The following is a 16,182-nucleotide window of genomic DNA, read 5'->3' as shown; positions in this document are numbered from 1 at the left end:
ATCAATATGAACTATGCATGCTGAACCGGTCAGCCCAATTCATTATTTGTACTATGATTTTTGAAGTCCATTTAAAAAATAAAAATTTTAAGTTGGCCCGAGTAACCAAACTTGCCCATGAGGCTTGAGCAAAGTTGGTTGGGCTAGGACTAGGGTAAAAAAAATAGCAACTTTCACATATAGCAAACATAAAAATCATATTTGTAAGTTATAACTATAGTTTGCATAATTGCGCTCCATAACAAATTTTATGTTTGCTATAGAGCTTTTGATTTATATAATTCACTACAAACATCTAATTTTATACAAATTGTTCAATTTTGTATAAATTCATTTATACATTGTAATTTGTATAGTAAGATCTGTATTTGTATAATTATAAATGTATAGGACGAAAATATATGTATTTGTATATACACTTTTCTCTCGCTTTATACAAACAAAAAGAACGCATTTTATACATTTTATACTGAAATGTATAAAATGACTAATTGTATACTGAAAATGACTAATTGTATATCGAATCAGATGACAAAAAACGGGGATATTTGCTGCGAATTACAATTAAAATAAACTATGGCTATAACATTTAATTTGAATTAATAGTTTGCTATTTCATACAATTTTTCCTAAAAAAAATAATTAAAAAACATGGAGTATTAAAAGGGTAAATTTCATAAATATACAATAAATTAGTTTTCTTTGCATCAAATATAACCAAATTTTCATTTTCATTTTCATTAAAAAATAATCCAAAGTTGGTTCTACCGTTAATAATTTGATTTTAAAATGCCCTTATTATTACTTAGTAGGTCAAAAATGTCATTTTTCTTATAAATCTATTATTTATTTTCTTTTAAATACATTTTATTTCTAGTAAAAATATTACTACTTTTAAAAAATTACTGTATTTCTAGAGAGTTTAAAAAAATCATATTATTTTTTTTCCTTTTTAATCTCATTTTATTAATTAAAATAGCATAACTATATGTACCTTCTCAAGTAATAATATATGTTAGACATATACGATCATAGTAATCTCATTATTAATTTTATTTCAATAACGATAAAAAAGTCTTATAAAACAGAAAATATTTGTATTTCTTAATCTTTTTCGAAGTGAAGTAGGATAAACATTTACTAGTAATAAAAATTATTATTTAAACAAGAATATATTTTAAAAAAATGAAACAATATATTTATTTGGAAAAAAGACATTTTGACTTCAAGTAGCAATAGAAATATTTTTAGACCAAACTACGCATTTTTTGTTCAAATCCACAAACTAGTTGGAGGACCCTTTTTCGTATCCACCACCGTCCGAAACATTCTTCATTGTCTTCACATCTATGCAGTGCCTTTTCCCTAAAACCCTAAACCCCCAATTCCTTGTCCGTTCCTTCAACACTACTCGCTCAAAGGCCTTCACTGTCCGAAGCATGAGTTCCGGGTCACGAATGTTCCAGCTCAAAGTCGACCCACTTACCGGAAACTCCGAATGGGTCGTCATTGAAGAAGATGAAGCTTCAGGAGATGCTACAAAACAGCTTCTTGCCAATACTTCTTACCTTGACATGCTTAATGATACTCGAAGAAATAAAGCTTATAGGGAAGCCATTGACAAGACCATAACCAAGCCTTGCCATGTTCTCGATATTGGGTATTCACTAGTTATATTTTCATTAACGAAATCATTTTCGGAAGTTAAATTACTTTGAAATGTTGAAAATGTTATCTCTATCCCAACTGTAATTGCTCCTATCGGATATTATATTTGTAGTACATATAACTATTGAAGAATCACTTGAAGTATCTATGATATACCTTTATGTTCCATTTTGTATAACTTATCCAGTAAATGATTCTCGAGATAAAACATTTTTCATGAAGAATATTTCCTCGACACCGGATATAGTTTTAATTTAACTTAGCTCAAAAGTCAGGCCCTTTATGTATAAGAATGGAATCAGCAGAAAATGAAGAACTAAACCGAGGGTCTATTTTAAGCTCTTTATCGTTTCAGCTTTTTCCGGAATGAGAAGTAAGCAACAAAATTTAAAGGGGAAACACCGAAAGATTGGTTCAAGATGATAATAAGATGAAAGAAAATATATGTTAATAGTAATATGTTAAGTAAGAGCAACCAAATGTAAGAAGGAAAAAAGGCGACAAAAGCTTGGTCTGTATAAACTATGACTTTACTGTTGACAAATTTTTGCTACAATTAGGTAGGTCTTAAGATTTGTCTTTGGTGGATGTATGGTTTGTTAATTGGGAGTCAACATACTTATACTTTACATTCTTGCTTTTGATACAAATTGCAGAGCGGGAACTGGTTTACTATCTATGATGGCAGCCCGAGCAATGGATAATGGAGATTCGGTGGAGAGCTCGGGTTCAAAGGGGATGGTTACCGCATGTGAGTCATATCTTCCTATGGTAAAATTGATGCGGAAGGTTTTGCATGCCAATGGTATGCAAAGAAAAATCCGCATCATTAACAAGAGGTCAGATGAACTAGAAGTTGGTGTGGACATGCCTTCACGGGCAGATGTGCTTGTGAGTACACTAGTTTTTTTTTCCTAACTATTACTAAATCCAGACTATTGACATACTTATGCTGAACATGTGCCTATGATTGATAAAGTAGTCAGGAAGTTTTTCCACGACATCTAGTCGGGTAAAAAAGAGTACATTGTGGGCTAATCTGTGAAGTTTTACTTACAGAATTTACTGGATAAAATGAAAGATGCATTCACCTTATTTACTGTTTAAATATGCTAACAATTTCAATCTTCGTTTTGCCTCGTTTATGTAAACATTATTTAACATGATGACATTCTACTTCAAGTTTTGTGGATACCGGGCCGGTTGCTGTATATGAAAATTACCAGTCTATATGGCCATTTTGTTTGACTCCATTGGCGCAAAGTTTAAAATGTTATGTACTCCCTTCATTTCATTTTAAATGACATTGGCTGACTGGACGCGAAGTATAAGACATTAATTTGACATGTATATTATATAAATGGTGGTAAAAAAGGTATTGAAGTAGTGGGTCAAAAGGCTAGTTTGGAAGAGCAAAAATCACATCAAAGGTATAAAAAGTTTCAATAATTAAATGAATTGAATTTTTGAAAGTTGTATAGAGTAGCTTTATATGTGTTATGGTGTCAACATCGTGCAATGTCTCCAAGTAGAAAAAGTATGATATGAAGCAGAATGGAGGGAGTACAATATAAGTGGTAATGGAATAGTATAATAGTGCTAAAAAGTTTGTAGAGGAAAATTACTTTTACTTGTGTCTTGGTCTCTAACTTTGGATGAGATTCCTCATGCACAACTTTTGAATATTCTTTTTTTTGCGCTCCTATTTCTAAAGGGTGAGGGTGTAGTTATGATATAAACAAAATTCATATCATCACTCTTAAAAATGAACCTCTATTCTCATATATTAAGCTACAACCGTTGTTAGGAAAATAAATTTTATCGTAGTGTAAATGGTGTCTATTTCTTTAAATGGATACTTTCTCTTCACTACTTCTTACTTGATAATATTTTATTGCATGAAATAATAACACAGGATCAACTTCTACATAAATTTCAAACTTCCAAGAGTAACATTTACTCAGACTTAAGGGCTTACTTCTTAATTTCTCAAATAAATAAATTCAAGTCTATCTATAGACTCTTCATCATTAAATTGGGTGAGACAATAAAGTACTTTATTTTACATATCATGTAGATTATTTTTTTTGGGGGTAAAGCCGTTTTGCGTTTTTGCGATTTTTCAATCCAAATACTACCATACTTTATTTTTGTTTGGGTTTCAGTTTGTAATGAGTTGTTTTAATTTGGGTTGGTGGTTTGGTTCCTTTTCTGAACACCTTATCTCAAGTGGAGATTCACGCTGCACATCTGCCATGTTTTATAATGTTAAAAAGATTGAATGGTTGATTGTTAACCAATGACATGGTATTGTTGCATGAATGCTTGTTAATCATTTACCACTCAATTCAGGTAAGCGAAATACTCGACTCTGAGCTTTTGGGAGAAGGGTTAATTCCAACTCTGCAGCATGCTCATGACCAGCTACTGGTAGACAATCCGAAAACAGTGCCTTACCGTGCAACGGTTTATGGTCAGGTGTTTGACCATGGCTATCATATTTAAGTATTCTTTTGCAGATTGTAAGTTTAATTTGTTTCTTGTAGTTTGCTTTGATTTAATTTAATCTTCAGACTACTCTGCATCACGTGGTAATGACATTGACCCGACTAATAGGACTCATGGTCAACTAGGGAGTCAGAGAAGCACAATGACTTACTATGAGTAGTCTATATGTTGACAATAGGGACCAATTTCATAAATCACCTGCCTAAGGCAAGAGGAAACCTCAAAGTAACCAAAGATTAAATGAATTAAAAAAATATCGTCATCTATAATAACATTGTACCATTGTCCTGATTAAAAAAAGGTAGTACCATTGTGATATGCTGTAAAAAGAAAATGGAACATCATATAATTTGCCAACAATCCTACCTGTACCAGGTACTAATTTCTAATGACAGATGTAGAACATTTTGTGTTATAATCAAAACTTTTAGTCTAATTCTTGTTACGTCAAAATTAGAAGAATGGGCTTTTATGGATACATATAGATGAATAGAAAGAAAAAGAAAAGCTCGTCTTATGCAATACGATCACTATTAAAGAAATTCTGCTTTATTTTTCACTATTAGGAAAATTTCCCGTACCAATTGGTTTATATCTGTTCTACTTCTACCTGATGGTGTAGGGTCAGGGTCCTTTGGTTGCAGGCAGTTACTTTTCAGCTAAACCTGCAATTTTCCATAAACTGACTGGTTACTTGTCCTCTCCGAAAACCCATTGGTTCAGTTTTGGGTGGGTCTTGAAAAGTTCACTGACCTTGTTAGCGTGCTATCATTTAGATAGCTCGGTTTTCCTTTCTTGGTTGATCGGTAAAGTCATTTAGATAACTTGTGTGTCCTGATTGTCGGGCTGGGTTTACTATTTTTGCATCAGCTGAAATTCAGGTGCCATTGCAAGTGCTTCTTAGTAAATTCAGATAAACTCATCTTATATACAGTTAATAGAACTCATCTCAGATCTACAAACTAATCAGATATTCCTTTTATATTTATTGAACTTAGCTAGTGAGTAATAACTTGCCTGCCATCATATTACTTGGTTGCGATGTACTAAAATCGTTAGGGTATGTTCCAGCCCACTGGGTTCCTGTGGTTATAAATTAGTTATTTGTTTCCCAACTTGCCTTCCAGCTGGTAGAAAGCACAGATTTGTGGAAGCTGCATGATTTGTATAACACTGAGAAAGAAGTACTAGATGAAATTCGTCTTGTTCCAGAAGGAATGGATTCAGCTTTATGTGTCAAACGGCAACAATTTTCCATGCATTGTGATGCATTGGAAGAAGACATCAAGCTGGTAAAGTACTTCAGAACAAAAGATGTTTCTATATTGACAACTTCTGGAATACCACTCACTTCAATTTATACAGCTATCAGAACCCTTCAAAGTATTTGATTTTGACTTTTGGAGAAGGCCGGATGGTCATCGTGTAATGGAACTGAGTGTACAAGCTACTAATACTGGCACTGTTCATGCTATAATCTCATGGTATTTATTTTGGTTCTGAAGTGATTTTGTTTTCTCACATTAAACAATATATAACTTGGTTACTTTTTAGGTGGTTGCTCCAGCTTGATGAGAAAAGCACTATCTTCTACTCCACTGCACCAAAATGGATAAGTTGCCCATCTAGTATGGAAGGATTTAATTCATCTATCAGCTGTGAGTGGAGTATCTCTGTGTTTTTCTTTTCTTTTAACATGAGGGCAAGATTTTGTAGTTTCTAGAGGCAATTTGGATAGAACTACATATAATCTTGTTTAATTTCTTTTGATATTTCCTGTATGTAATCATAAAAATTAGTACTTAGTGTTGATTTTGACATAAAAAATACATACCGTTTCATTTTATTTTATTTTTGGATAGAACTGGATACTTTTTCACTTGTGGATTTACCGCAAGGAGTACTCTTTCACATTATTATATTTGTTATTGGTATCCTTTACATTCCTATAAATGGAAAAATGAGTAACAGGCTTTCTAGTATCAGAGTCAAACATAACTCCTTATTTGTGCTTTTATCTGTATGCACTATAGGGAGTCAGAATTGGTGTGACCACTGGAAACAATGTGTTTGGTTCATACCAAAGAAAGGTTTGTCTTTATTGAAGGATGAAGAAGTTAGTTTGCTGGCTGTTCACACTGATACTAGCATCTCATATGAAATGAAGACTTTGTCCCAGAACTTGGAACTTGGACAAAGTGAGCTCAGTGCTCAGAAGTACCAAATCACTTTGCTGCCAGAAAAAATTGCATTATATAGTGATGTCAATTGGAGATGCTCAATGCTGAAAGCTATAAAAAATGCAGTAAGTTTTCACATCTATTCCATGGAACCACCAACCAAAAGAATGTTTGTACATCCACATCAATTGTTCAGTTTTTTTTTTCAAAAGAATGTTTGCACATGTGCACTCATTAAGTATAGTTCGTTAGAATTGAGCAGTGTGAACCTTAACTCAGAAAATAACAACGAAAACATGTTTGGATGTTTGCAATTGATGTTGGTTATCATATCATTGTTTGCTTTTGATGAATCAAAGCCATATGCTTTCAGATTTTCCATGCTTATGGTATTTGGTGCTTCTCAGGTTTACTTTACCCCTTTGAGTTGATTATATTTGATGCATCATTTGATGTTTTATTGCTTCCATTCTCAATGTGTTTGTTCCTTACTATATATTTTTTTATCAAGTGACAGAATTTGTTAAGTGTTCTATGACGTATTTGTTGTGCATATTTCATCATTAGTTTTTGCACTTATTGTTCACAATGTTGTCGATCCTGATTTTAATCTCTTTATTATCTCACTCAGCACCTTTAAGTTTCAATTTGACAGACAGTCATTTAAGTATCTGTTATTAGGTTTAACAAAATCAAGCAGAAGATCAACCTCTTTTCTATTCTCTCCTGCCAACTCCACCGCTCTATCACCCCATTGGCCCATTGTCTCCCATCAGTTACTTTAGTAGCAGTATTAATAATCTTCAATTGCAAGTCATTTTTGTTACAATGCCATAAGCCTATTTATCAAGATTGGGACAATAGAGAATGAAACAATGAAAGGAATTCGACAGAGGATCTTTTGTGTGGATTGAGAGGATCGAGGATTTTTGTATGGAATTTCAACACCAATCACCCTCTCAAAGCTAAATGTTTACTTAAATCTTTTTTGCTGGACTAAGTTAACCCCTGTAAATTTTTGGACTTCGTCAGCTCCCTGATTTTAGATTCACACATCCTAAAGGGCTTAACAAACTGTCTTCTGCATTTTGTAACTATGCATCCACTTGATGGCTTTTAACAATATACCTTCATCAAAAGGACAAGAAGAAAAAAAGGAAATTGTTGACAACAGGAGAGGGTGAAAGAGAGATAGAAGAGAAGAAGTTCAAAAGCAGGAATAGCTAAGAGGAGATTTTGTACATCAGAAGAAAAAAAAAGTCATTGTGAAGAAAAGTAGAAGAAATTAGCAAATCAAGAGAGAACAGAAATAGAATTAATGAAAGAGAGTACTGGCTGACCAAAGAAGAAGAAGATTGCAAAAAGCTGATTTTCCCTTGTGTTCCTTCTTTGGTGGTTAAATCTTTTAAAGTTGGGTTCAAAGAGAGCACTTTTCTCTTTAATTGCATTACTCTTCACTTTCTGATTAAGTTGTTCGGGTACTCCAAAAATGCCATGTAGCCGTGTCAGATCCTCCAAGAATGGCATTTTCGGAGGATCCGAGCAACGTAGCTTTCGAAGCACATTTATTCAAAGAAGCGTCACTTCACCCAGACAAACAAGTAAACTGTAGCTTCTTAAGCAACAGGTGATTACTTCTACTAGTGATGGCAGCGTGTAACTCCTTAAGTATTGTTATTTTGGGGGGAGAAAGTGTAACTCCTCAAGTATTGTGCCAAATTCATTGTTAAAAGGAAGTTCTCATCAACATAGTTCTCAAGTTTATTGTTCTACATCTTCTTTTGTTTACTGCCGATATTTTTTTCGTCCTATCAGTTTTCATGTTGTTCCCTATATTAACTATTCTTACTGAAGAACAAAGTAAGCCAGATCATATGTGCTAATAATTACAATCATGCATGTTATTATTGTTTACATGGAACTGACTGCCTGTTTTGCTATTTTTACTAAAAATTTTGACTTCAAATTGTCAGTTGGAGTTAATTGTGCTCCTCTGCTCCTTACAGATGAAGCAGAAAACTCCCTCCTTGTGTGTTGTTGTGGATGATAGCATATTTCTTGCGGTTGCTCTTTCCCATCTCGCCAAAGGGTCTCATGTGCTATCATTGTTTCCAGGATTGCAAGAGAAAGGTGCGCAATATTTGCAAGCTGTTGCAGCTGCAAATGGTTATTCAAAGGATCATGTAGAAGTTCAGAAGATGAGTGAACTGTTGACCTCTCAAAGTAGTCAGGAGAAGGTAGCAAATGTAACAATTTTTCTCTTGAACCTCGACCATGATTGCTTCTTGTTGTCTCTTCTACCCTATTTTTCCATGGCATCTCAAATATGGAACTTTGGCTGCCTAACACTATACCACTTCCTTGCAAATGCTGATGATTTGTTGTTTCTCAGCAGATTGACTTGTTAGTTGGGGAACCTTTTTATTATGGTAACAACAGTGTGCTTCCATGGCAAAATCTACGGTTCTGGTAAATATGATGTAACTTGTTCCTTTGATTTTAGTATACTGAGTTGATGCTGTCTGAAATGATTCTGTGCTGTGCTTTTATGGATAGATTATTCAGTACTGGACATTGAATGCTTTAAATTATTTGTTGGAAAACAATCTTGGAATGTGGTCTCTTTAGATCAATGCTTGTTATATTTTTCTTGCATTTGCTTTTGTTAGTGATTTCCCAGCTATACTGTTTTGATAATCTCATCACTGCTGATCAGCAGTTATGCCTTTCATAACACAGCTAAGAGGATTGATGTCATCAATACTATGGAATTTTTTTACTAGTATTGATTGTAATATGTAATGAGTAAAAAAGGGTCGGTTGGCTAAATATGCCACTCTGCCTGCGTGGCGAGTGCTGTATGGCTATTAAGACATATGGCACATAATTTGTGTAACTTTATAGGGTTGGCTCCTTGGCCGACCCTCAAAAAATAAAATAAAATGTAATGAAACTCTTAGCTAGTGCCTCACTGAGTTCCAAATACCACCTGAATCTAATCAGAACACATAGGCACAGCATGTCCTGCGAGCCGCTTTGGAATTACAATCTGCACTAAAGCACTGCGCCACTGCCTAACAATGTGTTAGTTACTAATAGAAGAGCATCATTTTATTTCTTAGAAGCTGTAGTGGATATAAACCTGTATTTCTTGTTCTAAGCTGACAAGGGAGTGATCGGTTAGTGTTAAAGAACCTTTACTTCCAACCATAAGGTTGGGATTTGAATCACCAAGGGAGTAAAGTGAGAAATGCCACTGTGGCCCTCTTGGCTACGGGGTTTTGAGGAGGGGATGGGGTTAACTGTATCAACGTAATAAAAATTTCATATCATTGCAAGCTGCATTTATAGAGCAGTTACCATTTGACGTAAAACAATCTCCACCTTTGGACATACTGAGATTAGAAACTGCCACTACATGCAATGGTTGAGAACCCTGAGGTCTCAGGTTCAAAACTCAGTGGAGACAAAAAAAACACTAGGTGATTCTTCCCATCTGTCCTAGCCTTGGTGGACAGAGTTACCTGGTACCTGCTGCTGGTGGGAGGTGGGAGATATCCCGTGGAATTAGTCGAGGTGCGCGTAAGCTAGCCTGGACATAACGGTCATCAAAAAAATAATTATGTTCCTGTTCTTCAATTCTGCTGCTGCTGTATGACTCTTTATTCTTTTCGTGGAGGTGGAGGTTATTATAATACCTATGAGAAATGTGAAATTCTTTTCATGGGAATTTACTTATAAAGTATCTATTCTGATTATGATATCATTTGTAGGAAGGACCGAAGTTTATTGGATTCAATCCTATCTGAAGGTGCAGTGATTATGCCTTGCAAAGGATTGTTAAAGGCTTGTGCGATGTCTCTTCCTGTAAGTTCATGGATGCATTCTCTTTGATGCTTTGACCATGAGAAGAGTTAAATTCATGTGATGGACATGTTAAACTGTTTGTGCAGGACCTTTGGCAAAGTCATCAGTGCCTGCAACATGTTGAAGGCTTTGATCATTCAGTTGTCAATTCCACGTTAGGGGCATGTGGAGGTTTACCTCCTGGACAAGAAAATCCTACTCTACCTTTTTCAGTCTGGCAATGTGGGGAGAGCAAGGTAGTTTACATCATCTTTGAGGAAGAAGAATGCTACAAATTAGACTATCTAATGCAACAAAGTTTAAATCTGTTGTTGATACAATTGAGATTTAAAATTGCAGAAAATGAGCGACATAGTTACTATCATGGAATTCAATTTCCTGAAAACAATAAGCCCATGTTCTGGAAAAGCTAAGGTATCAGGTCTTACATGGAAACTGGCAAGATTCTGTTAACAATAAAGGCAGTTTGCAACATTAGCTCACAAAACCAAGGTTTTGCAGGTAGAATTTATTACACATGGAAAATGTCATGGATTTGTTCTTTGGATTGACTGGGTGATGGATACAGAAGAATCCATTGTCTTGTCTACAGGACCAGGTGTGTCTTTGAGAAGTCGCAATCTAGACAATAATTACTAAGACATTTTGTTTGGGGTGTCAAATGCTTGCTTCTTGTTTTCTTCACAAAATTTTGCTCTATCCCTTTATCCTTGAATGAAGTTTCATTAACTTAGTGATCTTCTATCTGATTCAGAACAAAGATACTGGAAGCAAGGGGTTAAACTTCTGAAGGAGCCCGTGGCTGTGGGGAGCCATAGATCTGCCACCACTGATTGTCACTCAGCAGATATTGAAACGTCTTTCGATCCATCAACTGGTGACCTCATTGTAGATTATGCTTTCTTATAACCAAGAGTGCATCAGTTGCCTTTCCCAATTGGACTTGCTGGGAGTATAATCTTCTCAATGTCATACAAGTCCAAAGCTGCAAGTCATCGTACTCCTCACTCTAAGTGGCATAGATACATCAGCAATGAAGGTCTAACACAAATTCCAAGGCCACAGCTTCAAGGATGTTAGGGTTATCAGCACTACTTGCTCCGTAATACTGCAGTCTGCAACTCCTTGATAGCGAGTTACTGTAAGATTATATTACCCAAATGTGACCTTGTGCACAGAAGTTTTGCATCTAGGTTTGTAGTTTCGATTGGTTTGATCCAACATTCTAAGCGTTTTCTACATGTTGCCATTTTACAAGTCATTTTCATCTCACTACTTTTAGTTTGTTGAAAGAATTGCTGCTTGCTGAGCTGCCACCAGAAGGTAAACGTGAAATAGCAGCTACTTCATACTGATAATTTATTACTCTTGGAAAAGAAAGGATCCTTCAAAATTTCATGCTTAATGTGTTAAACTCAAATATATGTTTAAGAGTATTTAGATATCACTGGAATACTCTCCCAGTGTGCCTTATCATATCCATTTTTAATGAGATACCATACATCATTGTGTCAATTTTGTCATAAAACACAACTTTCATGTCTCCATCACTAGAGAGAGGGAGCGCTTTACCCCTAAAGTAAGATTTTTTTGGTGTGAATTTGAATTAGTTGGTGGGAAACTTGAAAGAAAAAAGGAGATGGTGAATAAATCATTGTTACACTGTAAAGCTGTCATTAATTTCCCACTAAATTTCTATTAGTACGAAGGAACAAAAAATAATACTAGGCCCCAAGATTGGTCTTGATCACATGATATGAAATTATTGCTCAACCAATTTTTGGGTTGAGATATAATTTCATTTCACCTTCAAAAGACTCAAAACAGTTAAATGAGGGACATATTTGTGGACTCAAATTACCATCTATTCTTATAGTAGTACTGTCCAATAAGAGTTATTGTGACTTTTTTGTCGTTCAATAATCCCATGCACGTCACTTCAGTTTTTTTCTCTTTTTATAACCTTTTGGAGCGTAACATCAATTCATCAATGTTTAAGTTCCCTTTTCCCTTATGGAAAGTATGTGTTTCTAAAACATCGACTTATAGTATGCTATATAAAGGGTTAATATATGAACAAATTTATACGTCAACATTTAGATACTGCGGCATCTATCCTCCTCTTCATGTCCGAATCATTTTAGTTTTATTTTTCACATATTGTCCACTACGGAGGTCACTCTCATCTTATCATGTACTTTCTCATTTCTAATTTTGTCTCTCCTAGTATGCTCGTATATTCATCTAAGCATCCTGATTTTTGCTACGTACTTTTATCTATAGTATGTGTGAGTTTTTGACTGACCTAATCGAACTTACCTTTAAACCTTAATGAAACATTAATGACATTTCAATTAATCACTAATTTTATATTCAAAAAATTCTCTTTATTTATAAGATTGATTATAACATTAAAAAGGGGGTTTTCAATATTTGATGTGTATGAGCTAGTATTTTAGAGGGAAGTATTGAAAAAATCTCTGAATGTGATGTAAATTATTAATTTCATCTTTGAATTATTGAACAACCTTAATAACACCCTTCTACTTGACTAACTAAATTCAGATACACCATCAATCTGTCACATGACATAACAATTTGTCTCAAACTCTTTGTAGGAGCATGGAACTCTTAATAAAAAGTTGAGAGAGGTGTTGAAAATACCCTTAAACTTGACAAAAATTTAAGGGTGTATTTTACTCATGTTGCAAAATCGGGGGTGTAGTTATGTTAGTCAAGTAATGGAGTGTTTTTAAGGCTGTCAATAATCTGAGAATGAAGCTAATAATTCGCGCCAAGTTTAAGGGTGTTTTCCCTACTTTTCCTATTTTTTATCAGTTGAGCTAACAAAGCTCTGTTTTTCCGAGGAGGAACTAGGAAGGATAAAATGTGGCATAACAATAAACATGTTCTTTAACTTGGTCTTAACTGTCATTCATACCTTCCAATTTTGGATATATACAAATAGATACTTAAACTTGTATAGAGTTACGTTGAACAAGTAGACACATAGGTCCTACCTGACGTATGTCTCACATGAATTGCCGACAGGGGCGGCTCTACAGCTTTGTAAAAAAAGTAATTGCCTTAGGCCCCAAAATTTGAGGGGCCTCATTTAAAAAAATAAAATAGGTAATAAGTATTATTTTTTTAAAAAAAATATAGTTATATTTGTAGAAAATAAAATTTTTTCATAAAAGAAGTAACAAAAGTTTGACAAATTATGAATACTATGTCTCAAGAAAGATTAAATAATTGGCTATAATAAATTTCATAATAAATATATATTCGAATTTAAGGCCTCCATACGGATTTGGCTTTAGGCACCGGTTTATTAGAGTCGCCCCTGATTGTCGAGTAGAACGTGTGTGTTTACTTGTTCAACTTTGTACAAATTTAAGTATTTTGTTCGAACATAATCAAAATTCAACAACACATATATCAATTGAAATCAAGTTAAAGGTAGGTTTTTGTATTACACCCTACAAAGTTGTTGTGATGTTGATATCTCATTCACAAAATGTACCCATTCGATGTTGACTTACATATACGCATTTCAAACACATTTTATTTGGACTATATTCTCTCTCTCTCTTATTAATACTACTAAACTAATAATTATTTAATCTCCAAATCTTTCTTCAATTTTTCTCACTTAGCTTATATCACCCATTAGCAACACAATAATAAAAAAAACACACAAACCAAATCCATGGGCGTGCATATACTTATTGTTTTGAAGCTGAATTTGATAGCAGCTTCTGTGAGTTTAAATACTCCTTTAATTATAAGCTTATTATGGCCTTTTATAGTAAGGCTAGCTGCTTGTTCCTTTAAACCTCTTCACCAAATTCACTATAACTTGGTTCATTCTATGAGCCTTTTTTTGTTCCAGATGAGCCAAATTACCTTCAACTCTCAACCCCCTGCAGCTCCTCGGAGTACTACGCGGTGGGGAAGAGCTGTTCGGCTTGTCTATGAGAGGTTTACACGTGCAAGACACGTACAGTTCCATGAGGCGGACGAAGAAAGCTTGCGTGCCCTTTCCATAATTGCTCTTTGAAGTAGATTTTCCATGGACGTTGAAACTCTTCGGACTAGAGAGGCAAATTTTGAATTTAAATTTGTAGATTCAAGTGCTTGTCCCTCAACCCATCGTACTATTAATGTTACGATTTTGTAATTTAGTTTTTCTTTTAAAATTTTATCGACTCTTTCGTTTATATATTATCTTGCACATGACATATGTTGGGTTCAGTTGAATTCATTGATTACATTTTCTGCCTTTTTTTGTTGATACTATTATTTTTTAATCATGTCTAGTTTCTGTGTCAAAGCTCTTTGGGCACGAGTTCTAATAGTTGTTATGTCAAGAGCCAGATTCATAATTTAAATTTGATAGGTATTGAATAATTGTATTCTTAAAATTATGAGTTCTAATATTTTTTTGAAATTCTAACTGTTATTTCACATATATAATGATGCACCATACTGAAAATGTTGGCGTTATGGTCCGTAGAGGAGTTAAATTTTGATTAAGTCAAATTGTAGTATACATACATAAATTTTTTTTCTTTTTACTTAACTGCATAATTTTATTTTTCAACGAAGGGGCGTCAATTGACACATAAAAATTAAAATTATTTTTTCATAGATATATGTCATAAATTGAACACCGTTATATAGTCCAGAAGCTTAGCTCATCAGTGATTGCGAGGGTTCAAACGTACTTCATGGTTTGTAGTTAAAGTCAAAACGTAATTCAAGACCCAATAAAGTGAGATTTTTTTTCATATTTTAAAATAAATGAATTTTTCAAAGTTAAAGAGTATTATTGAAACTTTTTTTCCATAACTATTTGCTCATATTTTACAATATGTTCACTAGTCTTAAAATAAATTTTTATTTGTCATTTTTTACGGATCAAGAAAAGACAATTTTTTTAAATAATTTACTCTTTGTATTATTTAGTTATTCTCAAATTATTTTTTAAGAAATTTAATATAAAACATCAATTAGTAGGATTAATGTGATAAAATAGTTGACTATTCATTATTTTTTAATGAATATGACAAGTTTATATATGACAAATTAAAATGAACAGAGAAAATAATAAGTAGATGTTACGATTACTCATTCACACTCAAGTTTAGATGAGACAACCATGTGCTTTTCTTCGTTTTAGTTGATTTGTTGTATATATTTTTTTGGTTTTTAAAATTTTTTTGTTCTAATTTTTTACATAATATATTTAGGCGAAGGATGGTTTGACGCATATTTTTTGCGGGAAAGGATTTATGTGGAGAATATAAATTAAATGTTAGCTATTATAAGTATATATTTAATTTTGCACATTCTTAATACAACTGCGAAGATATTTTGCACAACTTTTGCTAAATTTCCGACTCTGTCACTCTAAGATCATAAGATTAGATGATAATTTTAATATAGTATACATATCTTAAATTTACAGTTACAAGATTCTTTTTTTTTTTTACTTAAATTTTAAATCAAATTAAAATTAAATAAATAAATTAAAATTAAGAGAGCAATACAAAACAAAAATTAATGCAAAAGCAAGAAAGAGACATTTCAATACTAGTGAAGAAAGGTACAAGTAAAATACTAATTAGTTTGTTGTGACATTAATATGTTACGTAGCAAAATTAAAGTTGGAGAGCTAATTGTCTTCTTATAAGGACAAACAAATTAAGGAGATAACATCTAGGGAATGTTTAAATGGAATATACACTACTTTTTCCAACTAACATTAGAAAATGTCATTATTATTATAATAGTCCAGAAGAATCCTAGGGGCGGAATCAAGTGATTGAAGGGATTCATCTGAATTTTCTTTATGAATATATATATATAGGGTCATTTGCTCTTTAATTATATGAGACTTTTTAATTCATTAACTAATATTTCAAAATAATTACTGCAACGTACTGTTAAGTCT

General features: G+C 33.4%; 1 protein-coding gene and 1 non-coding gene across 3 annotated transcripts; both read left to right on the top strand.

Annotated features, from left to right (window-relative positions):
* Nucleotides 1-1,334: 1,334 nt before the first annotated feature.
* LOC125838178 (protein arginine N-methyltransferase 1.6) lies at nucleotides 1,335-11,676 on the top strand. 2 transcript variants are annotated; one of them, XM_049517252.1, is made up of 14 exons: nucleotides 1,335-1,660; nucleotides 2,325-2,559; nucleotides 4,021-4,146; nucleotides 5,304-5,468; nucleotides 5,542-5,660; nucleotides 5,731-5,834; nucleotides 6,210-6,481; nucleotides 8,363-8,593; nucleotides 8,752-8,825; nucleotides 10,130-10,223; nucleotides 10,310-10,459; nucleotides 10,563-10,637; nucleotides 10,725-10,821; nucleotides 10,978-11,676. In XM_049517252.1, the coding sequence occupies exons 1-14, from the start codon at nucleotides 1,350-1,352 to the stop codon at nucleotides 11,130-11,132; spliced, it is 2,208 nt and encodes a 735-aa protein (XP_049373209.1). In that variant the 5' UTR covers nucleotides 1,335-1,349; the 3' UTR covers nucleotides 11,133-11,676. The 2 variants fall into 2 exon arrangements, with proteins under 2 accessions (XP_049373209.1, XP_049373208.1); XM_049517251.1 differs by having other exon boundaries at nucleotides 8,749-8,825.
* On the top strand, nucleotides 9,165-9,285 carry LOC125838279 (U11 spliceosomal RNA). Its single transcript, XR_007443556.1, has one exon. It is a non-coding gene; the product is annotated as a U11 spliceosomal RNA (small nuclear RNA).
* Nucleotides 11,677-16,182: the final 4,506 nt, after the last annotated feature.

This window comes from Solanum verrucosum, unplaced genomic scaffold (genome assembly GCF_900185275.1).
Source record: "Solanum verrucosum unplaced genomic scaffold, falcon-dt-bn FXZP01000079.1, whole genome shotgun sequence".
NCBI lineage: Eukaryota > Viridiplantae > Streptophyta > Magnoliopsida > Solanales > Solanaceae > Solanum > Solanum verrucosum.
This window is presented reverse-complemented; position numbering and strand designations above follow the sequence as displayed.